Raw genomic sequence first — 19512 nt, 5'->3', positions numbered from 1 at the left:
CCTCACCACCTACTGACATGCAGCCCTACCCCCAAGAACTTCCCTCTCACACCAAGGTTATTACCTTTCACCTCACCTGCCTTCACAGCCTCACCCTGCCTCATCTCCCCTGCATCCCTCCTTTTGTCTCTCACCACCTGCACCCACCATCCTTTTCTCTCTCTCTCTCTCTCTCACCTGCCCTCCCTAGCCACCTTCATCCCCCATTCCTGGTTATGTTGTTCACAGCTCACACCCACCACCAGCCTTAATACTCACCTCTTCCTGACTAATATCGTCCATGGTGCCCTTAGACAGTGGCAACTTGATGTCCTGCATCTTGCAGGCCTGTAGCAGGTTGTGGCGGTCACTGCGTTTCTGTTCAAGCTTGGTCTCAATGGCTGTTACCTCCTTCTGTAAATGGGTCATTTCCCTAAGAAGATCCAGGGAGATAGGTGAGACCCAAATCCAGCAAGCTGCCCGTACTACGTACCTCCCCCAGGCCCAGGCCTGAACCCACTCACTTGTTGGCGCCCCCCAGTTTCTTACGAATCTCCTCCATCTCATGGTTCTTGTCATTCACCTCTGACTTCTTGGCCAGGTGTTGATTCTTCAGGTCTTGTAGCTGGGCCATGGTCTCATCTATGATCTTCATGTGTCTTTGTTCCTCCTGGTCCCAGCACGGTGAACAGGACAAGAAGTGAAGGCTTTCCCCAGCTCACCTTGGGATCTTCCCTCATTGTCCCCACCCTTTCCACCAGACAGTTTGCTGGAATCTGTCTTCAATGAGCTCTGCTTTTACAAACCCCCATCACCCCTCTGAGTTCTTTTACCTTTTTCCAAATTATTTTGTTGACCTCCCCCTTACCCCAATATACAAGTTGCCTGCTGTAGAAAAGTTCAAAGTATAGGAAAAGTATGAAGTAGGAGGAAAGTAAGAAATTACTTGTAATCCCACCAGCCAGAGAGAACCAATTAACATTTAGCCTATTTCCCCTCAGCATTACTTATGGACAGGTCTACATAGTTGAGACTAGATTGTAATTAAAAGTCTATATTCTGACTTAATGTTATTTAAGCATCTTTTCCACACCAAGACTACTGTCATGAGCAATAACATCAATGTTTTTAAAACACCCACAAAAACAATACTGTGCACTTTGCATGAGTACATATATATGAATGCAAAAGTATTTAAGTAGGGCTTCCCTGGTGGCACAGTGGTTGAGAGTCCGCCTGCCGATGCAGGGGACACGGGTTCGTGCCCCAGTCCGGGAAGATCCCACATGCCGTGGAGCGGCTAGGCCCGTGAGTCATGGCCGCTGAGCCTGCACGTCCCGAGCCTGTGCTCCACAACGGGAGAGGCCACAACAGTGAGAGGCCCGCGTACCGCAAAAAAAAAAAAAAATAATAATAAAAAAAAAAAGTATTTAAGTAAATGCCTATAAGGTCTGGAAGAATACACCCTACATGAGATTAGCCCCAGGAAGAGTAAGGGGACTGGGATTGAGAGTGGTCAAAGGGGACTGTCATCTTACCTATTATGCTCTGATTTTTTTTTAAAGGAGAATGTTTTCATTTTGATCTGAAAGTCACAGAAGGGGACATATCTGCAACTTTCTCTCAAATGGCTCATAAGAAATAATATGCAGGGCTTTCCTGGTGGCACAGTGGTTAAGAGTCCACCTGCCAATGCAAGGCACACGGGTTCAAGCCCTGGTCCGGGAAGATCCCACATGCCGCAGAGCAACTAAGCCCATGTGCCACAACTACTGAGCCTGCGCTCTAGAGCCCAGGAGCCACAACTACTGAGCCCGTGTGCCACAACTACTGAAGCCCGCACGCCTAGAGCCTGTGCTCCGCAACAAGAGAAGCCACCGCAATGAGAAGCCCGCGCACAGCAACGAAGAGTAGCCCCCGCTTGCCACAACTAGAGGAAGCCCATGCGCAGCAATGAAGACCCAAAGCAGCCAAAATATGAAAATAATAATAATAATTTTTTTTTAAATAAAAAATAAACGACCTGGGGGACCTCCCTGGTGGCGCAGTGGATAAGACTCCACACTCCCAATGCAGGGGGCCTGGGTTCAATCCCTGGTCAGGGAACTAGATGCTACACGCATGCCGCAACTAAGTTTGCATGCCAGAACTAAGGAGCCCGCCTGCGGCAACTAAGACCCAGCACAACCAAATAAATAAATAAATAACAAAACAAAAACATCAACCTATGTGCCAGCATTTTGGATTTCCTCATGTATTACTGAGGAGAAATGTATTCTGAAGACTCTCAATGGATGGTGCCATATGGCCTAAGAATGCTGGTTTTGTGCATCATGGCCAGTATCATTTAAAAAAAAAAAAAATATCTTGGGTGATGTGATAGGAAACAAATTACACATAATTGTTTTAATTTGCATTCCTTTGATTTCTACTAAGGCTAAATTATATATATGTGTTTATGGGTTATTTGAATCTCTTCTTGAACTGTTTGTGCCACTTACTCATTTTTTCTCCCTATCTAGGTCTTGGTGTTTTTCTTATTTAGAAGAGGGCTTTATAAATTATGGATATTATCTCTTCCAATTTTTCCTCTTAGCTTTTAGTTTAGTTTTTCATGGTCTCCTTCCTTACCTTCTTGAGCTTTTCTATCTCATTTTCATCTTTTTTCACTGTCTGCTCCCACATGTGTACTTTATCCTGGTCCTCCTTCAGTTGGTTCTTTTCAAAATCCAATTGGATGCCCAAGCGAGTCTTCTGATTCTCGAACTCCAAACTGTGGGGAGAAAGGAGAACTAGGCCTAGGGCACAGGGACTCAGTTACTGCTGAATTTTAGTCACCACTCAGCTCATCCACATAAAACTGTCCCCTGAAGTTACAGAACTAAGTTCCTTGGCCTAGCTTTGTAGATATGGCACAAGGCAGAGGAGATTGGGCCAAACTCCATGAATCCTCCTTTAAACACTGGAGCCCCCATTCTGAGTTCCTAGAAGGAGGCACAAAAAGGTCCACCTGAACCCACCAGCTATGATAATTCCTATTTATTAAGCTTCTATGTAATTTACATACATTACCTCTAATCCTCTAATGAACAGCTCCACAAGAAGGCATTATTATCTTAATTTTACAAATGAGGAAACTTGGGCCAAGAGGTAAAAGACCTTGCCCAAGGCCACAGAGCTGGCAAAGAGAGATTAGATCCCGGGTGTAAACACCAAAACCTGGGTTTCTTCTCCTGGCATCCTTGCAATATAATGTGGTGGGATAAGGGGACTGGTATCTCAACTCTGCCATTTACTAGTAATGAATCTCAGACAAGTTAGTCATACTCTCCATGCCTGTTTCCTCACCTGAAAAATGGAAGTATTAATAGTACTTACCTCAGAGTTATTGGGAGTCAATATGTATAAAGTCCTTAGAACCATGCCTGGTACACAATAAGTACTCAACAAATTTTAGTTATCATCACCACCTCCAGGTATACTGGCTGTATTCAGTTCATATTCAGTTCATGGGCTTTGACTCTTTCCAACTACCCCCAAACCCCCGCATACACCTCTGCCCCAACATTCCAGAATCTCTAAAGGGGCAGAGCTTGGGTAGTAAAAAAAAAAAAAAAAAAAAAAAAAAATGGAGAAAATAGATTCCTGCTAGTTCCCTCCTCCCCATCTCTATAGAAACTCAAGAGTATGTAACCAGCATACACAGATACTAGCAGGACAGGCAGGTCTAACTTCCAACTGTCCCTCCACCCCCCAATATGGTGTGACAGATGCTGCCAGATGTCATGCTAGCAGCTTAAACCTATTAGTCACTATAATCCAAATGGGATGTAATTAACTCTATAATTTTGAGCTATGCAATTTTAAGTTCAATCTCCTAAGCATGACTCACAAAGCTTTCTGTGATCTGGCCCCTGCTGACCTCTCCAACACCTCCGCCTTCCTCCTGACACCATTTTTCTGCTCCAGACATTCAATACTTAGTTTGCAGAACAAGGTATGCTCTCTCACACCTCTGAGCATGCTGTTCTCACTGCTTGGAACTCCCTTCTTCTGTCTACTGCCAGGTTGGCTAAATCCTACTCACTCTACAGATCTCCAGTTCATCACTCCTTGGTCTATAAAACCTTTCCCAACGATTGTGAGCAGGTTCTTAGCTCCTATTACACTTTGTTGGGTTCCTCCCTTTTTGGTATAATCATACCCCATAGTCCATAAAACACTTATGATCGCTGTCTGTACAAGACCTTTCCCTTTTCTCCTTTGGTTCAATCTGATTTCTACTCCTATTATCTTCCCTACAGTGAGCATGTACACCAAAGTGACATACATACATACATACACACACATACATACATACGTATATAACCTTAAAAATGCATATCCTTGTAAAATGTTGTTTTGTTTTTAAATTTATACAAATGTACAGTGTTATAAATTTATCCTGTTACTGCCTGTAAATCTAGTTCTTGTCTGAACTGCTACACAGTATTCCATAGTCTGTATAGTCATCATATTTAACTTATACTTCTCTGCAGTGATGGCCGTCTACATTGCCACCAATGTCCCACTATTACAAATTATGCCAAGATGAACAACTTTGAATGTGTCTCTTTGTCACCCTGTGGCCAAGACTCTCTCTGGGATATAGACTCAGGAGTGGCTTTGCTGTCATTGGGCTCGGGTAGACTTATTTTCACCAAATACTGCTAGATTGTTTTAATTCGCATTTTCTCTAATTAGGAATGAGATGGAACATCAATTCACAGTTATTAGCCATTCGAGCTTCTCTTTCCTTGAAATGCTAATACATCCTCTCTCCATTATTCTACTGGGTCTCTAGGTTTTTATTTTTCCTTTTGTTGATTTGCAGCTCCTTGAACATTTTCCTCTGTATTTTCTATCTACCTCAAGTATGGCATCATTCTGAAACTGCTGATCTACTTGTTTGTCTTCCTCTTTACTCCATAACTCCCTGAGGACAAGGACAGTCTCTGATTCAATTCTATATCCCTTGAGCCTGACTTGGGGGTAGGAGAGCAATGAACAGTTACTGTATGGGTGATGGGCTAGATGAACTGCTGACTGAAGCCCTGGGTCCAGGGGGTGACCTCCTTCAGAGAGACTGTGTTGTGTTCACCTATCTTACCCTCATCTCCCCACTCTCTCCAATACCTAGCACAGGACAACTTGGCACAAGTAGGTATTCAAACAAGGTTTGTTGAACAAATGAATAAACTAAAGTGGGAAAGAAAGGAGAAACTTGCTTTGTTCTTACTATTCTTCCAACCTAGAACTTTGGTCCTCCTCTCCCACATCACCCATCAGGACAATGACAATAATAAAAGCTAATATCTATTGGGAGTTCCCTGGTGGTCTAGTGGTTAGCATTCGGTGCTTTCACTGCCATGGCCCAAGTTCAATCCCTGGTTGGGAAACTGAGATCCTGCAAGCCACATGGCGCGACCAGAAAAAAAAAAAAAGCTAATATCTATTGCTCTTAGTAGGTGCAAAGTATCATGCTAAATACTTTATAAGGATTAAGCCCAACCTCTGATCCACCCCAACAATTCTATGAGATAGGTATCACAATTATCCCACTTGACGCATAAGGAAACAGGCTTAGAGAGGTCAAGTCACTGCCCAAGATAAATGAACCATGGAGCTGGGACTTTAACCCAGGCAAACCACGTTTAAAGTTGGTACTCCTAATCCCTATACTGTGCCACATGCTTCCCTGATGTCCCTGTTCTTTAAGGCTGACATACCATAAATGCCCATCGTTGTAAAAGCTGCTCCCTGCCTTACGACGGCATTTGACTTCCCAGATGTCAGGCTAGGGGCTCAAGGGCACCCCAGTCTCCCCTTCTAACCACACTTCCACCTACCGCTTCTTGGCGATTTCATTCTGCCGCTTCACCTTCTCTTCCTCAAACTCCCGGATGTTGCGCACACCAATCTCCCGACAAAACTCTTCAAATACCTCATCCTCTACCTGAGGGGGGAAGCAAGGGAGAGAAAAGGCCCTCTGGGTCAGAGTGCTGCTTCCAGCCTCAGTCCTGCCCTGATGCACATGCTGGCATGGCTCATCCTCTACCAACCTGGTTCATCTTCTCCTTCAAGTCTTTCATTTCCCTCTCTCGACTCTGGATGATCCTCTTGATATCATTGATTCGAGGCCCAAAGTTCGCTAGCTCACTCTCCAGCTTGGACTTTTCCTGAAGGAAACGGGGTTGAGAGGACAAAAGAGACCAGGATCCTTGGAGAAAAAGAGCCACCTTGAGTATACTAGCCCCATGGACAAAAAGGGCTAACTCGCCACATGCTGAGAGAACCTGACTTAGCACTGCTGTTAAGGTTGCATCATCTCTCACTTAGACCATCACATGGCTTCCTCCCTGGCCTCTAGTCAGCCAGCTTCAATCCAAAAGGCTGGGCACACAGTAAACATCATTACTTACAGGTCCACACTCCCTCATCAATAACCCCTGGGGCCAGATATGTTTTGGAATTCAGACTTTTTGATTTTAGAAAAATGATACATATACCACATATTACATAAACCTCCAGGGTGAGTTGGGGAAGCACCCATAATCAAACACATTACTATATCTATGAAAGTACCCCCACCCACAGGGACTGAAATATCTGTAGTTCACTTTGAAAACTTTCAGAAGGAACTCAAATATTTGTTGAATGAATTAGTTATGTTAATAGCACCTAACATTTACTGAACATTCACTGGCTATGAGGAATCACTCTAAATACTTCACATGTATTAACTCATTCAATCTTTGTAAGGACCCTATAATTCTAACTCCCACTTTACAGATTAAGATGAAAAAATTGACACTGAGAGGTTTTGTTTGTTTTTTGTTTTTTTTCCTGTTTTGTCTTTTGAGTATCTGCAATACATATGTTTGACAAAGATATTGTTTCTGGAATATATTTTTCAAAAAACTTACAAACCAATACAAAAGTGAGCAAAAGATTTGAACAGATACAACACAGAGGTTTAGTAACTTGCCTAATGTCATACAGAGCCAAGATCTGAACCCCTGTTTGTCTGACTCTATGCTATGTCTGGCTCCCCAAAGGAAGTGGGACAAGTTCCCCACCCCCAGAAGAACCTAGGCCAGGAATGTGAGGATGGCTTTCGGCAAACAGGGCTGAAGGCCAGGCCCCACCTGCAGATTCAGGGCCAGATGTCGTGTCTTGGTCTGTTCTAGGTCACTCTGTGAGTACTTGAGCCGCATCTGCAGTCCATGGGCCTGAGACTGCACCTGACGTAGTTCTGCCTCTTTCCGCTTTGCCTTCATCTGCTCCTAAAGTGGACAAGAGAGAGGGGCTAGGTGGTAAGAAGGTGACCGGCTGGCCTGGGCTTCGGACCCCCATTCTTAGGGACAGCCCTGCCTATGGCTTACCTTCAGCTCTTCTGTCAACCGCTCTTTCTTCTCTTTCAACTTGTCTACTGCTTTCTCATCCCAGCGCCGGGCCTTGGCCTTCAGATCACTAGCCCCGCCAGAGATCACCCCTGACTTCTGGAACAGGGTACCATCCAGTGCCACTGTCTACATACAGCAGGGAGAAGAGAAGAGAGGGGAGAAGCTAAACAGAGGAATCGCCAATACTAAGCCTGTCCAACTCCAATATGGGCAAGGGAATCCATACCTTGTGGCGCTGGTGGCCTCCAAAGGCAATGCGGCGGGCATCCTCCACATTGTCACAGACAAGGGCATTGCCACAAGCGTACTGCAGGGCCTTTTTGATGTGAGGTGGCTCATAGCGAATAACGTCAATCACCAGCTTGGCCCCCTTCAGCTCCCGGAGTTTCTCATCTGTAGGTTTCACCTGTGAGAAGAAGCTCAGTTAAATGGCAGAACACGGAGGGCTAGGAGGAGCAGCCCTCTCACACTGCCCTGACCCCATCACCACCAGCTTCACCTCCAGGTAATCAAGAGGCAAGAAGGTCTCAGGCTCCCCACGCTGCTCCTTGATATACTGAATACAGTCCCGGCCTGTCTTCTCCGAGTCCACGATAATGGCATCCATGTTCTTACCCAAAACCTTGGTTACTGCAATCTGATACTTCTTTTGTGTGGGCTGGCAGAGGTCAATGAGGCGGCCGTACTAGGGAAAGTCAGAAGAGAAAAGTGAAGCATGAGGCTTTTGGGAGCTGGCTTAGGAACCCCAATTCCCAGCTTGAAAGGGGGTGGGAACAGGTCAGAATTTCTATCAGGAACACAGCCCCCACACTACAGAAGAAAAACCTACTTTGGCTTTAAAGCAACAACAACTTCAGGCAGTCATGTCTGAATCCAAAAATCATCTTTCTAAACCTCACTTTTACCATTTCACAGACCACTGCCACCCAGGCATTATGTCAGAGACCCTATATGCATTATATCAAATTCTCACAAACACCCAGCAAAGTAAATCTCTTTGTTCAGTTCACTTCCCCCATGCCCCCCAAATCAACCATGGTTCCCTAAGAACTATCAGATAAAGGGTAAGATCTTTAAGGGCAGTGACTGAGTCTAACTCCTTCTTACCAACTCCCCAGCAGTGTCTATAGGAAAGATCGGGAAATAGTTGTGGAACTCAATTAAGTTGAACCCAGGGATGGAATTACAGCAATAGAGGAATAATATTCAGGGAATCTGGGGACTCAGGATTTCGTTTAAGAGACCAAGAGATCTGATAAAGCCTAATGAATGAGCTGGTTGTTACATGCCAAAGAAGCTCATACTGATGCCTGCACAGAGCTACTTCCTGGGAGCTAATTCCTGCCCTGTGTCCCCTTCCCTTCCCCAAGCCCTCTCCAGTTTCCCCACCTCCCACAGAGGAGTGGACACAAGCAAGACAAAACTTTCAGAAAGATACAACTGGTGTGATGAAAAGAACACGAGGTTAAGAATCAGAACAAGTTGGGTCTGAACTGCAGTTTTTTTTCTCATTTTATTTATTTATTTATTTTGGCTGTGTTGGGTCTTCGTTGCTGCATGCAGGGTTTCTCTAGCTGTGGTGAGTGGGGGCTACTCTTCGTTGCGGTGCGCGGGCTTCTCACTGCGGTGGCTTCTTTTGTTGCGGAGCACGGGCTCTAAGCACACCGCTTCAGGAGTTGTGGTGCTCGGGCTCTAGAGCACAGGCTCAGTAGTTGAGGCGCACAGGCTTAGTTGCTCTGAGGCATGTGGGATCTTCCCGGACCAGGGATCGAACCTGTGTCCCCTGCGCTGGCAGGCGGATTCTTAACCACTGCCCCACCAGGGAAGTCCCTGAATTGCAGTTCTTATACTTATAAGCTACGCTGTTTTGAGCAAGTCATTTAACCTCTCTGACCCTCAGTTTCCCCAGCTGTAAAAATGGGACTAGCAATCCTGTCCTCACAGGGCTGCTGTGAAAATTATCTGACAGTGAGTGTGAAAGTAAGTGCTCAGGAAATGAGTTCCCTCTCCACTCTTACCACAGAGCCAGGGTACAGGCGCTTGATGCTTTCCATAATTTCTGCCTTTCGCTGTTGGCGGCTGCTCTCCTGGCGGTCAATGCGTGCATCCCCCAGCTGCTCCATCACCTGGTTCAGCTCCTTATTGATCTCATCAATTCGCCGCTTGGCCATCTCCACCTCCTCTGTCAGCTCCCCCTCTAGCTTCTTCTGCTCCTCGAGGGACTGCCTACAAAGTAAGGAAACACAAGGGTTACCCTGGCTGGCCAGAAAATATTCCTGGCCGAGAGGGACTCTGTGGGTCTGCCTGGAGAGGGGCAGGACAGGAAGGGTTCACAAGAACAGGCCTGGAAGTAAGAGGAAAGGTTACAAGGCCACATACTTGCTAGTTGTGATGTATTCCTCCAGTTTCTCAATCCGCTTCTGATTCTCTTCAATCTCCCTCAGCTTTTGCTTGATCTTGGCCTGGGAGAAAGACAAATACACTACATCACCATAGGCTGAGTAAGTTAACTCCAAGACCATGGGGCCCTGGCTCACCACCCACCATGTGCCTGCTCATCCAAGAGCCCAACAGTCACGGACAATGGGTCACTAGTGCAGGAGGCCCATTAAAAAGCAGACACACAGAGACTTCCCTGGTGGTGCAGTGGATAGGAATCCATCTGCCAATCAGGGGACACGGGTTCGATCCCTGGTCTGGGAAGATCCCACATGCCACAGAGCAACTAAGCCCACGAGCCACAACTACTGAAGCCCGAGCACCCTAGTGCTCGTGCTCCACAACAAGAGAAGCCATCGCAAGGAGAAGCCGGCACACTGCAACAAAGAGTAGCTCCCGCTCGCCACAAAAAGAGAAAGCCCGTGTGTGACAATGAAGACCCATCGCAGCCAAAAAAAAATCAAATTAAATCTCAAAAAAAAAAAAAAAAAGAGCAGACACAAAGATAGTGTTCAGTGTGGCTCTGCTAACGGATGGGGTCACCTTGGGCCCTATGAAACCCTCTCATAGGTGTTCTACCCAGCCTGGGCTAACTTCCTCACCAATCAAGAGAGGATCGAACCAAAAAAGTGTGGGCTAGACTGCCCAGGTTCACATCCCAGTTTGGCCACTTAATAACCTTAGGCAAATTACTTCACCTCTGTGCTGTACTTTCCTCATTTGGAAAATGAGGAATTAAATGACTGCATACATGTAAAAAACAGTGTCTAGCACACAGTAAGTGCTTGCTAGATGTTAGCTATTGTCAGTACTGTTAAGACTATCTTTACTTCCTTTTCTCTGGACCATCACTCCTAATCTTGTACAGCATGCCCACCTCTGTCTCTACTTTCTTCCGCTCTTCCAGATCCAGCCGGTCCTGGTCGGCCTTCTGGTCTCGATTGAACTTCTCAAGCTCCTGCGCCAGGGTAGCTGCTCTCTTGCTGGCTTCTTCTTTCAACCGGTGATATTTCTTCACCTGTGTCAGGGACAGGGAAGGAGGACAGGGATGACCAAGTCAGTCCATATCAGCCCAGCGATCTCTCTACTCCCCACCCCCGCAAGAGCTTACCTGATTCTCCTCCAGGGTCAAATCTCTGCCCTGACTCTGACTCTCCTCTTCCATCCGTTCCTCAAACTCCTGCCGGGCTTTCTCCACTGACAGCATCTCCTTTTCTAGCTCATCCATGTCACCTTTACGCTTCTTGTAATGCTTCTGAGCATTCTGTAGGGACTTCTTGGCTGCTTCCAGCTTCTTGATTTTGTGGGAGGTATTCTCCTTGGCTTTGATGTACTGAGGCCGCTTCTGGTTCAGCTCTGAGTCCTTCTCCCTTTTGCAAGAGGGGAAGGGGGAAACCAGTTAGCACTGTGGGAGAAGGGAGGGTTCCAAGGCTTTTTAATCCAAAGGGGGCCTAAACTCCAAGCCTCAGGGAAGTGCCTAAAAGAACAAGGGCCTAATGCCCCACAGATCCTCAAAAAAGGGGCTATTCCCTAGAAATGATGGCTTCGGCCTGGCATTCCAGCCACTCTGTAAGGTAAAGCTACCACCCCTGCCTCAACCCTAGCCAGGTCAGGCCCCTCAGTAACCACTCCCAAGAGTAACCTGTGTTCATGTAATCTGACTTAACCTTTTCAAATTTCTGTCCTTTAAACTTCAAGCTCCAGTTTTCCTCTTCTAGGAAGAGACTACAGCCACGAGTGGCTTCCCATCACTCCCTCTCACTTGGCAAAGCCACCACCCCTTTCAAGTTCTCCTCTTCTGAGTACCTATCTACCCGGAGTCTGAGTACTTAAATACTCTATTTGTCTAAAATGCAAGTCAACTAATGTGTCTGATTCTAGCCAAAGCAAGTCAAGGGGAAGATAGAGAAACTAGTACAGGCACTGGGCTCTGGGCTCAGAGGAGCCCTAGGAAACAGCACAGCCTCTTGGCTTTCCACAAGTCACATACCCAGGCCTGCCACTTACTTGATCTCCTTCTCAATCTGCTGCTGTTCCCGCATCATTTTGCCCAGCTCCTTCTTCTTCTCCTTCAGCTCATCCTCTACCTTGTCCATGCGCTTCTTGTCCTTCTCGATCTCCTTGTTCTTAGAGGCCAGTTCTTTGTTGAGCTTCTCAATTTCCACTTCATTATGATAAAGTTTGAAAAGTTGCAACTGTACCTGAGCTCGCACCACCTCATCCTTCAGGCGCTGGTAGCGGTCAGCCTGTGCAAATAGGGGTGTGGAGGCAGGGGTGCATCAGTAAGGCACTGGCTTAAATCTGGCCTCTCAGAGCCCAGAGGCAACCTGGTCACCTACCTCTTCTTTTTCTTGTTTGGCCTCCTTGCGTTCAGCTGCGATGTTTTTTTTGCGATGGTAATTAAACTGCGTGTCCTCTTCAGCTTTCACCATTTCCTTTTTTCGCTTGTCATATTCCTGGGCCAGCTCCCCAGAGCGACTGATCTCTTCAAAAAGAGCTGTCCTCTCTTTGGGGTTCTTCATGGCAATAGATTCCACAGCACCCTAGTAAAGGTCGAAACACTCTCCCCACTTAGACCCTAGCCAGTCCAGTTCCCGCTACCCACTCCCACTCAATCATTCAGAAAAAGTTCACTGATCCCTTCCACACAGTGGGTGCCACATTTCACCATTGAGCTTTGAGGACACATTCCCTGCCTTTTGAGGTACATGGGGAACAGAAGAGATAGAAGCACAGACAACACCGTGTGTTACGTGCAGTGACACCAGTAGCACAGAAAAAGAACTAAATGAAGCTTGAGGGTAGGAGACTGGTAGGGGTACCTATGTAGGAAGGTTTCCCAAAGGTGACATCTAAGATGAGTTTGGAAGATGGGGAAGAAACTAACCAAGAAAGAAACTAACCAAGAAAGTAAGAGAGACGAGGTTATTCCACATAGAGGAAAATTAATATTGCAAGGCCTGCAGGCCAAAGAAAGCAGGTGAATTTGGGAAACTGTAAAAGGCTTAATTAGGCTGGAGGGCAGGGCTAGAAGGGAAGAGTAATGGCATATGAGGCTAGTGAGGTGAGCAAGCACCGAAGGGTGGTGCTTCGTGAATGACAGGAGTTGGATTTCATGCTAAGGCAACGGTTCTCAAACTTTAGCGTACATCATAATAACCTGGAGAGCCTGGGAAAACACAAATGGCTGGGCCCCACCCCATAGTCTCTGCCCCTATAGGTCTGGGGTAGGGCCTGAGAATGTGCATTTCTAACATGTCCCCAGTTGATGCCGATCTGGAGACTACAATTTGAGAACTGCCATCAGAAGGCAATGAGAAATCACTGAAATGTTTTAAGGAGAGGAGGGAAAGAAACATATTTGTGCTCCCATAAGATGATCCTGGCCTAGGGGATGAACAGGAAGGGGCAAGACTGGAGTCGGGAAGCCCAGCGAGGAAGCTGTTACATTAGTTCAGGGGAGAGATGATGAGGCCAGAGATGGAGCAGGTCCAGTGGGGATAGAACAAAAAGCAGGTAGCCAATAATTGTTAAAAATGCCCACCTGGAAGACGAGGAAGTTACGAGCTTTGATAAGAATGCCCAACTTCTCTAATTCCTCACTGTACTCATGTAGCTGGACCACTTTGTTGTTGATCTTGTACTCAGAGGAGCCCCCTACAAGACAATGCATGAGTCAACCGAGGGTTAGGCCTCCCTCCTACCCCAACAAACTAGTCTAGCCACCCCCCGATGCCCGTGGACCCAAGGAGAACCTCTGGCCAGCCTCACCCACCAACAATGACACGGGCAAAGGTGCGGTCCTCAGCACCCTCCTCAGAGTAGACCATGCTGACAAAGGCCCGGTTGGCAGCTGGCTTGCCCACAGGAGCTCCATGGATCAGGTCCCTCAGGGTCTTTACCCGCAGGTTGCTGGTTTTCTCACCCAACACAAAGCTGATGGCATCCATGAGATTTGACTTACCTAAGGGAGGACAGGACAAAGTAGAGGAGGGGAAGTCACGAAGAAGGGGAGAGGAAAAGGAATAAAGGAGACATTGACAAGAACATAAATGTTCCCTAACCACTCAGTGCACAGACTAACAGGAGGACAAAATACTGCTTTGCCCCTGTAAAGGCTGGGCCTGACCAAAGCCCTGGATCAAAGGCTTAGAAAAACAGCTCCTTTGCAGTTACCACTTACAGCAGCCAAAAACTAGAACCCCATCTAAGGAAATGGTATATTCACAGAATAAATCGTTCTACATTTTTTTTTTTTTTTTTTTGGCCATGGCGTGCAGCATGTGGGATCTTAGTTCCCCAACCAGGGATTGAACCCACGCCCCCTGCATTGGAAGTGTGGAGTATTAGCCAGGGAAGTCCCTCTACAACCTTTGATGACATGGGAAAATACCCACAATAGGAGAAACAAGCATGATACAAAACTCAACATACTTTGATCTCAACCAAGTTTAAAAAAAAAAACACAAAAAACAAAAAAACACACAGGGGCTGAGGGAAGGGGGAAAATGCAGAGCTGTTATTTGATGAGTATAGTCTCAGTTTTGCAAGATGAAAAAGTTCAGAAGATTGGTTGCACAAAAATGTGAATATATTTAACACTACTGAACTGTACACTCAAAAATGGTTAAAATGGTAAATTTTATGTTATGTGTATTTTAACATAATTTTTTTAAACAGGCATATTCCTATAGTGATACAACATTCACCTATGAAGTATCTTACCTAAAATATTTGACCTGAATCTAAACAAACCTTTAGACCTACCTTCCAGTTTATAGGAAATACAGCAGTTAGAGAAACATGGTAAATGACACCATGAAGAAACCTTAAGACAAACACAGAATGTGGGATATTCTACAAGACAACTGGTCTGGTCTTTTTAAAAAGTCAATGTCTTTTGGGGAGAACCATTCCAGGATACAGAGATTACTGAGACATAAGCAAAGGCAGCACACAAACTTTGACTGGATTCTGGTTCCAAAAAAATCCCAAAAAGGCATTTTGGGGAGCAATTTGGGAAGCTTGAATATAAACTGGATAACTGATGACATGAGGAAATTAATTCTCTCAGGTGTGATAATGGTATACTGGTAAACAGGAGAATGGTAATCTTAGTAGATGAATGCTGAATCCTTTAGGGGTGAAACATCATTATGTCTGCAATTTACTTTCAAATGATTAAGTAAAACACAGGTGTAAGTTTGAAAAGTTTCATAATCAAAACTTGGGGGGACTTCCCTGGTGGTCCAGTGGTTAAGAATCCATCTTGCAATGCAGGGGACGCCAGTTCGATCCCTGGTAGGGGAACTAAGATCCCACATGCCGCGGGGCAATTAAGCCCGCCACAACTAGAGAGCCCACGCACTGCAACTAATGAGCCCACGCGCCACAACTAGAGAGAAGCCCACACACCGCAACGAAGAGCCTGCGCACTGCAACGAAAGATCCTGCGTGCCACAACTAAGACCCAATGCAGCCAAAAAACTTAAAAACAACAACAACAACAAAACTTGGGGAGACGGAAAGGCATAAAAATATAAACAGTGTAACAGTCATCATTTCTGGGAAAGAAAATAGGTAACAAGTCAGAGAAGGGAGAGAATCTTCCTTTTTACTGTTTATCCTTTGGGATTTTCTGAATTTTATACCATGTGCATATATTCACTATTCAAATAAATAAATAAGGTTTTTAACATTAAGAGTGATTATCTTTTCAGTAGTGGAGTCACAGTTTTTACTTTCTCTATTTTAGACTCAGAAAAAAATATATTAAAAAAAAATTAGACTGGGGTTGGGGGTAGGGAATAGTTTAATCTCTATAAATTCTATCTCAAGATTCCCCCCAACATGCTATCTGACCTTGAACTGAGGACCTGATTTCTAAAACCCTTCTACCCAGCTATAAAAATGGCAGCCCAGGTCCTTCCACAGAGGCAAAACAAGACAGTGATTAAGAGCTTGGGTTCTAGGGGCTTCCCTGGTGGCGCAGTGGTTGAAAATCTGCCTGCCAATGCAGGGGACACAGGTTCGAGCCCTGGTCTGGGAAGATCCCACATGCTGCGGAGCAACTAGGTCCGTGAGCCACAACTACTCAGCCTGAGCGTCTGGAGCTTGTGCTCCACAACACGAGAGGCCCACGCACCGCGATGAAGAGTGGCCCCCGCTCGCTGCAACTAGAGAAAGCCCACACACAGAAACGAAGACCCAACACAGCCAAAAATAAATAAATAAAATTAAAAAAAAAAAAGAGCTTGGGTTCTAGTCCAACAGACCAGGTTCTAATCTTAGTTTCACCACTTCTTAGCTGACCTTCCTTTCCCACACCTGGAAAATCTGAAAAACCATGACTCATGGGTAAAGCATCTAAAACAATGGTTGGCACACAGTTCTCTGTGGGAGTGGCAGGAGCACAGGTATGACAGGCACAGGTTCTGATCCTGGCTCTGAGAATCAAGTGTGCAAGTGATCACAACTCTTTGTGCCTGGGTCTTCTCATCTATAAAACAAAGATAATGGTATCTCCCTCCTAGGGTCACTGTGAGAATTTAAATGTAAAGTGTCCTAATAAATAAAGTACTTGCCACACAGTGAATGCTCAATAAATGGCAATCCTGTCCTAACCAGGTCTGGACTTTTAGCTTAGTCTCCCTCATCACAGCAGGACTAGCACATCATACTGACCAGGAGTCAGCCTTTTAGGCACCCATTTCCAACTTTTGGGCTTCTCCCATGCTCTCCAAGGATGGCAAGAACATCTCACAACCAAAGGCCTCCCTACTTGCAATCATTCAATATTGTAAACATTTTTATAACAAGCATTATGACCTGAACAATGATATAATGTTTCAAGGAATGTCTTCTTTGGGGCACTCCATAGACCAGTGATGAAGATACAGAACAGAATAAACGTGAACATGTAGCAAGTGTCTACTATGTGGCAGAGAGAAATTCACTGAGGGGAATCAAAGAATGCCTTGTGGAGCTGGGCACTGAAGAATGGGGTCGGATGTAAGCCTGACATCTACTCGAAGAATGAGGAAGAAGGCAGTCTCTTCCCCCTCCCCCATTTTCCTTTGATTATAAAAATGTAGCTCAACTGAATCCTTGGAGCAGAGCTCCCTCGCCTTCCCACTTGTATCCTTCACAAGCATCCTATAAATCTACTTCTTGCCTGTCAAAAAAAAAAAAAAAAAAAAAAGAACGGGGTAAGGGAGGGCCAGTCAGACCAAGGGCCTTTTCGGAATACCTGGGTATACAAATTTACCCGTGTTGAGGAGACTGAATGCCAAGAGGTGCATCTCAGCTCTTTCCACAGGGGCCACCACACCAAAATCCTAAGAAACTGCAGTGGAACCCCAAGCATTAGCCATCTAGGCCAGTAGTTCTCAAATGAGGTGGGGGAGGGTGGAGTGATTTTTGCCCCTCCCCACTGGGGACATCTGGTAGTGTCTGTAGACATTTTTTTTTTTTTTGCGGTAAGCGGGCCTCCCACTGTTGTGGCCTCTCCCGTTGCAGAGCCCAGGCTCTGGACACGCAGGCTCAGCAGCCATGGCTCACGGGCCCAGCCGCTCTGCGGCATGTGGGATCTTCCCGGACCGGGGCACGAACCCGTGTCCCCTGCATCGGCAGGCGGACTCTCAACCACTGCGCCACCAGGGAAGCCCTGTAGACATTTTTGATTGTCACACCTGGAGGGGGTGGGGGGGTTGCTACTGTCACCTAGTGGGTAAAAGCCAAGGATGCCACTAAACATCCTACACCTTACAATGCCACTAAACATCCTAGTGGGTAAAAGCCAAGGATGCCACTAAACATCCTACAAGGACGGACCCCACAGCGAAGCATTATCTCACTGGAAATGTCAATAGTGCTGCTGTTGAGAAACCCTGCTTAATAGAGAGCCATATCTAGGCAAGACTCCAGGGAAGGCCATCAGTTATAGCTACTTCAGTAAGGGCAGCCCCTCAGGCTAGAAAGTGATTTAGCTAGAACACCTCTGAGGTGAAGGAACACAGCAGGATTCCAAACAGACCTCTAATGTCCGTAGATGGGAGGACTCCATGGTGTATAATTTAGAGATGGGGAATTTAGATATGAAAGAGAGGCCTTATCTGACTACCCTTTTCTTTCCTCTTTGCCTTCCTTTTTCTTTCTTTTTATTTTTTCTCCCAGTTTTAACAAGATATAACTGACATACAACACTGTATTACTTTCAGGTGTACAACATGATTCTGTATTTGTATATATTGCAAAATGGTTGCCACAATAAGTTTAGTTAGCATCCACCACCTCACAGTTAATTTTTTTCTTGTGACTTTTTAAAGATCTACTTTAAAATATACAAAATATACAATACAGTATTGTTAACTAATGACCACTCTTCCTAAAAAGCCATCCAAGTCACTCTATCACATCACTGTATCACATCAATCCTGCACAGCACTTATCACAGCCGAAAAACAACTTATTTCCTCCTTTATTATCGTCTTTCCCCTCTGGAATGTAAGTTCTCCGAAAGCATGGCTTATTCTCTTCTCCGCTGTTTCCACAGCACCTTGACTGAATAACTCCTTATAAAGCAGTAAGCATTCAATAAATTTGACGAGCGAATGAGTTCTGACTTTTGACGGTTTCAGTGGTAGGAAAGGCATGCCTCGAATTCGAGGCATCCCCACCTCTCAGTTGAGGCCGGGGAGTCGAGACCCCAAGCACTCCGGAGACGCGAGCACGTAGTCCGAAATTCAAAAGTGCCGCCTCCAGAGAAGAGTTTTTAAAAGAAAAAAAAAAAAAAAAAAGGAATTGGAGTGTACCAACGCGAGGCGGGAGGGGGCGCTGGGATGAAGCAGAAGTATACCGTTTGGCCCGGAGGCTACGGGAGGGCCACAAGCGGTCCCACATCTGCCGGGGGGTTCAAACAATGCGTGGAGGCCGGATGCAGCTGCTCCAGGGAGGAACTGCGTGGCCAGAGACTGGCAGCTGGCTCCGGACGCGCCACTTTTGGCTGCAGGGGGCAGTGGGCGGGGTAACGTAGGCTTCGGCCCGTACCACTCGGGCCGGGAAGGGGGTCGCACAAAGAGCGGGCAACTGACACCTGGGCAAGAGGTTCGCGTCAGCGCACCCGAGCGGGAAAAGCGGGCCCAGGTCGAACCCCTCAGGAGGGCAAGGAACCTGTTAGGGTTCGCGACATTTCAGGCTGCACAGGCTGGGTTGTACTACTGTGCTGCCGGATGGGGGGGGGTCCAGGTTGGGACGTTAAGCAGGGCCGCAGCCGGGTTTATCTCACCAGAGCCATTGGGTCCAATGATGGCGGTGAACCTCTGAAATGGTCCGATAATCTGCCGACCCTTGTACGACTTAAAGTTCTCGATCTCAATCAGCTTCAGGAAACCCATGACCGTGGCGGCCCCGGCGCCTGTTAGAAAGGCCGCGCCGTACGCCCGCGAACTGGGATAGCCCGCGCGGGAAACACCGCAGTGCAGGCCGGGCGGACGGCAAACCTCGCGAGAATAAGTCCAGGCCTAACGGGGTTTTCGGCTTCCGGCGCGGGCGGGGCCTTCGGGCTGACGTGGAGGTTTTCTTGATCCATTGCCAGGGCGCGAGGTTACGACAGGCGCTAGGGCCCCTCCCCCCTTCCTTGTCGCATGGC

General features: G+C 46.5%; 1 protein-coding gene across 3 annotated transcripts in view; it reads right to left on the bottom strand.

The window, feature by feature from the left end:
• SMC1A (structural maintenance of chromosomes 1A) overlaps nucleotides 1-19345 on the bottom strand; it is a 34667-nt gene extending 15322 nt beyond the window's left edge. Inside the window, exons 1-18 of one of the 3 annotated variants that reach the window (XM_060086294.1) lie at nucleotides 19150-19345; nucleotides 13639-13827; nucleotides 13408-13520; nucleotides 12203-12406; nucleotides 11871-12109; nucleotides 10975-11233; nucleotides 10741-10881; nucleotides 9804-9886; nucleotides 9443-9650; nucleotides 7924-8109; nucleotides 7651-7830; nucleotides 7404-7550; nucleotides 7167-7304; nucleotides 6081-6197; nucleotides 5868-5974; nucleotides 2611-2752; nucleotides 504-649; nucleotides 259-412 (exon numbers count right to left, since the gene is read on the bottom strand). In XM_060086294.1, coding sequence (XP_059942277.1) covers nucleotides 259-412; nucleotides 504-649; nucleotides 2611-2752; nucleotides 5868-5974; nucleotides 6081-6197; nucleotides 7167-7304; nucleotides 7404-7550; nucleotides 7651-7830; nucleotides 7924-8109; nucleotides 9443-9650; nucleotides 9804-9886; nucleotides 10741-10881; nucleotides 10975-11233; nucleotides 11871-12109; nucleotides 12203-12406; nucleotides 13408-13520; nucleotides 13639-13827; nucleotides 19150-19258 — 2862 coding nt within the window. In that variant the 5' untranslated portion in view covers nucleotides 19259-19345. The remainder of the gene's footprint in view (nucleotides 1-258; nucleotides 413-503; nucleotides 650-2610; nucleotides 2753-5867; nucleotides 5975-6080; nucleotides 6198-7166; nucleotides 7305-7403; nucleotides 7551-7650; nucleotides 7831-7923; nucleotides 8110-9442; nucleotides 9651-9803; nucleotides 9887-10740; nucleotides 10882-10974; nucleotides 11234-11870; nucleotides 12110-12202; nucleotides 12407-13407; nucleotides 13521-13638; nucleotides 13828-19149) is intronic. The other 2 variants (XM_060086296.1, XM_060086297.1) reach the window with 2 other exon arrangements.
• Nucleotides 19346-19512: the final 167 nt, after the last annotated feature.

This window comes from Mesoplodon densirostris, chromosome X, assembly GCF_025265405.1.
Source record: "Mesoplodon densirostris isolate mMesDen1 chromosome X, mMesDen1 primary haplotype, whole genome shotgun sequence".
In the NCBI taxonomy this organism is placed as follows: Eukaryota; Metazoa; Chordata; class Mammalia; order Artiodactyla; family Ziphiidae; genus Mesoplodon; species Mesoplodon densirostris.
The sequence above is the reverse complement of the archived record's forward strand: the minus strand, read 5'-3'. Positions and strand labels throughout refer to the sequence as shown.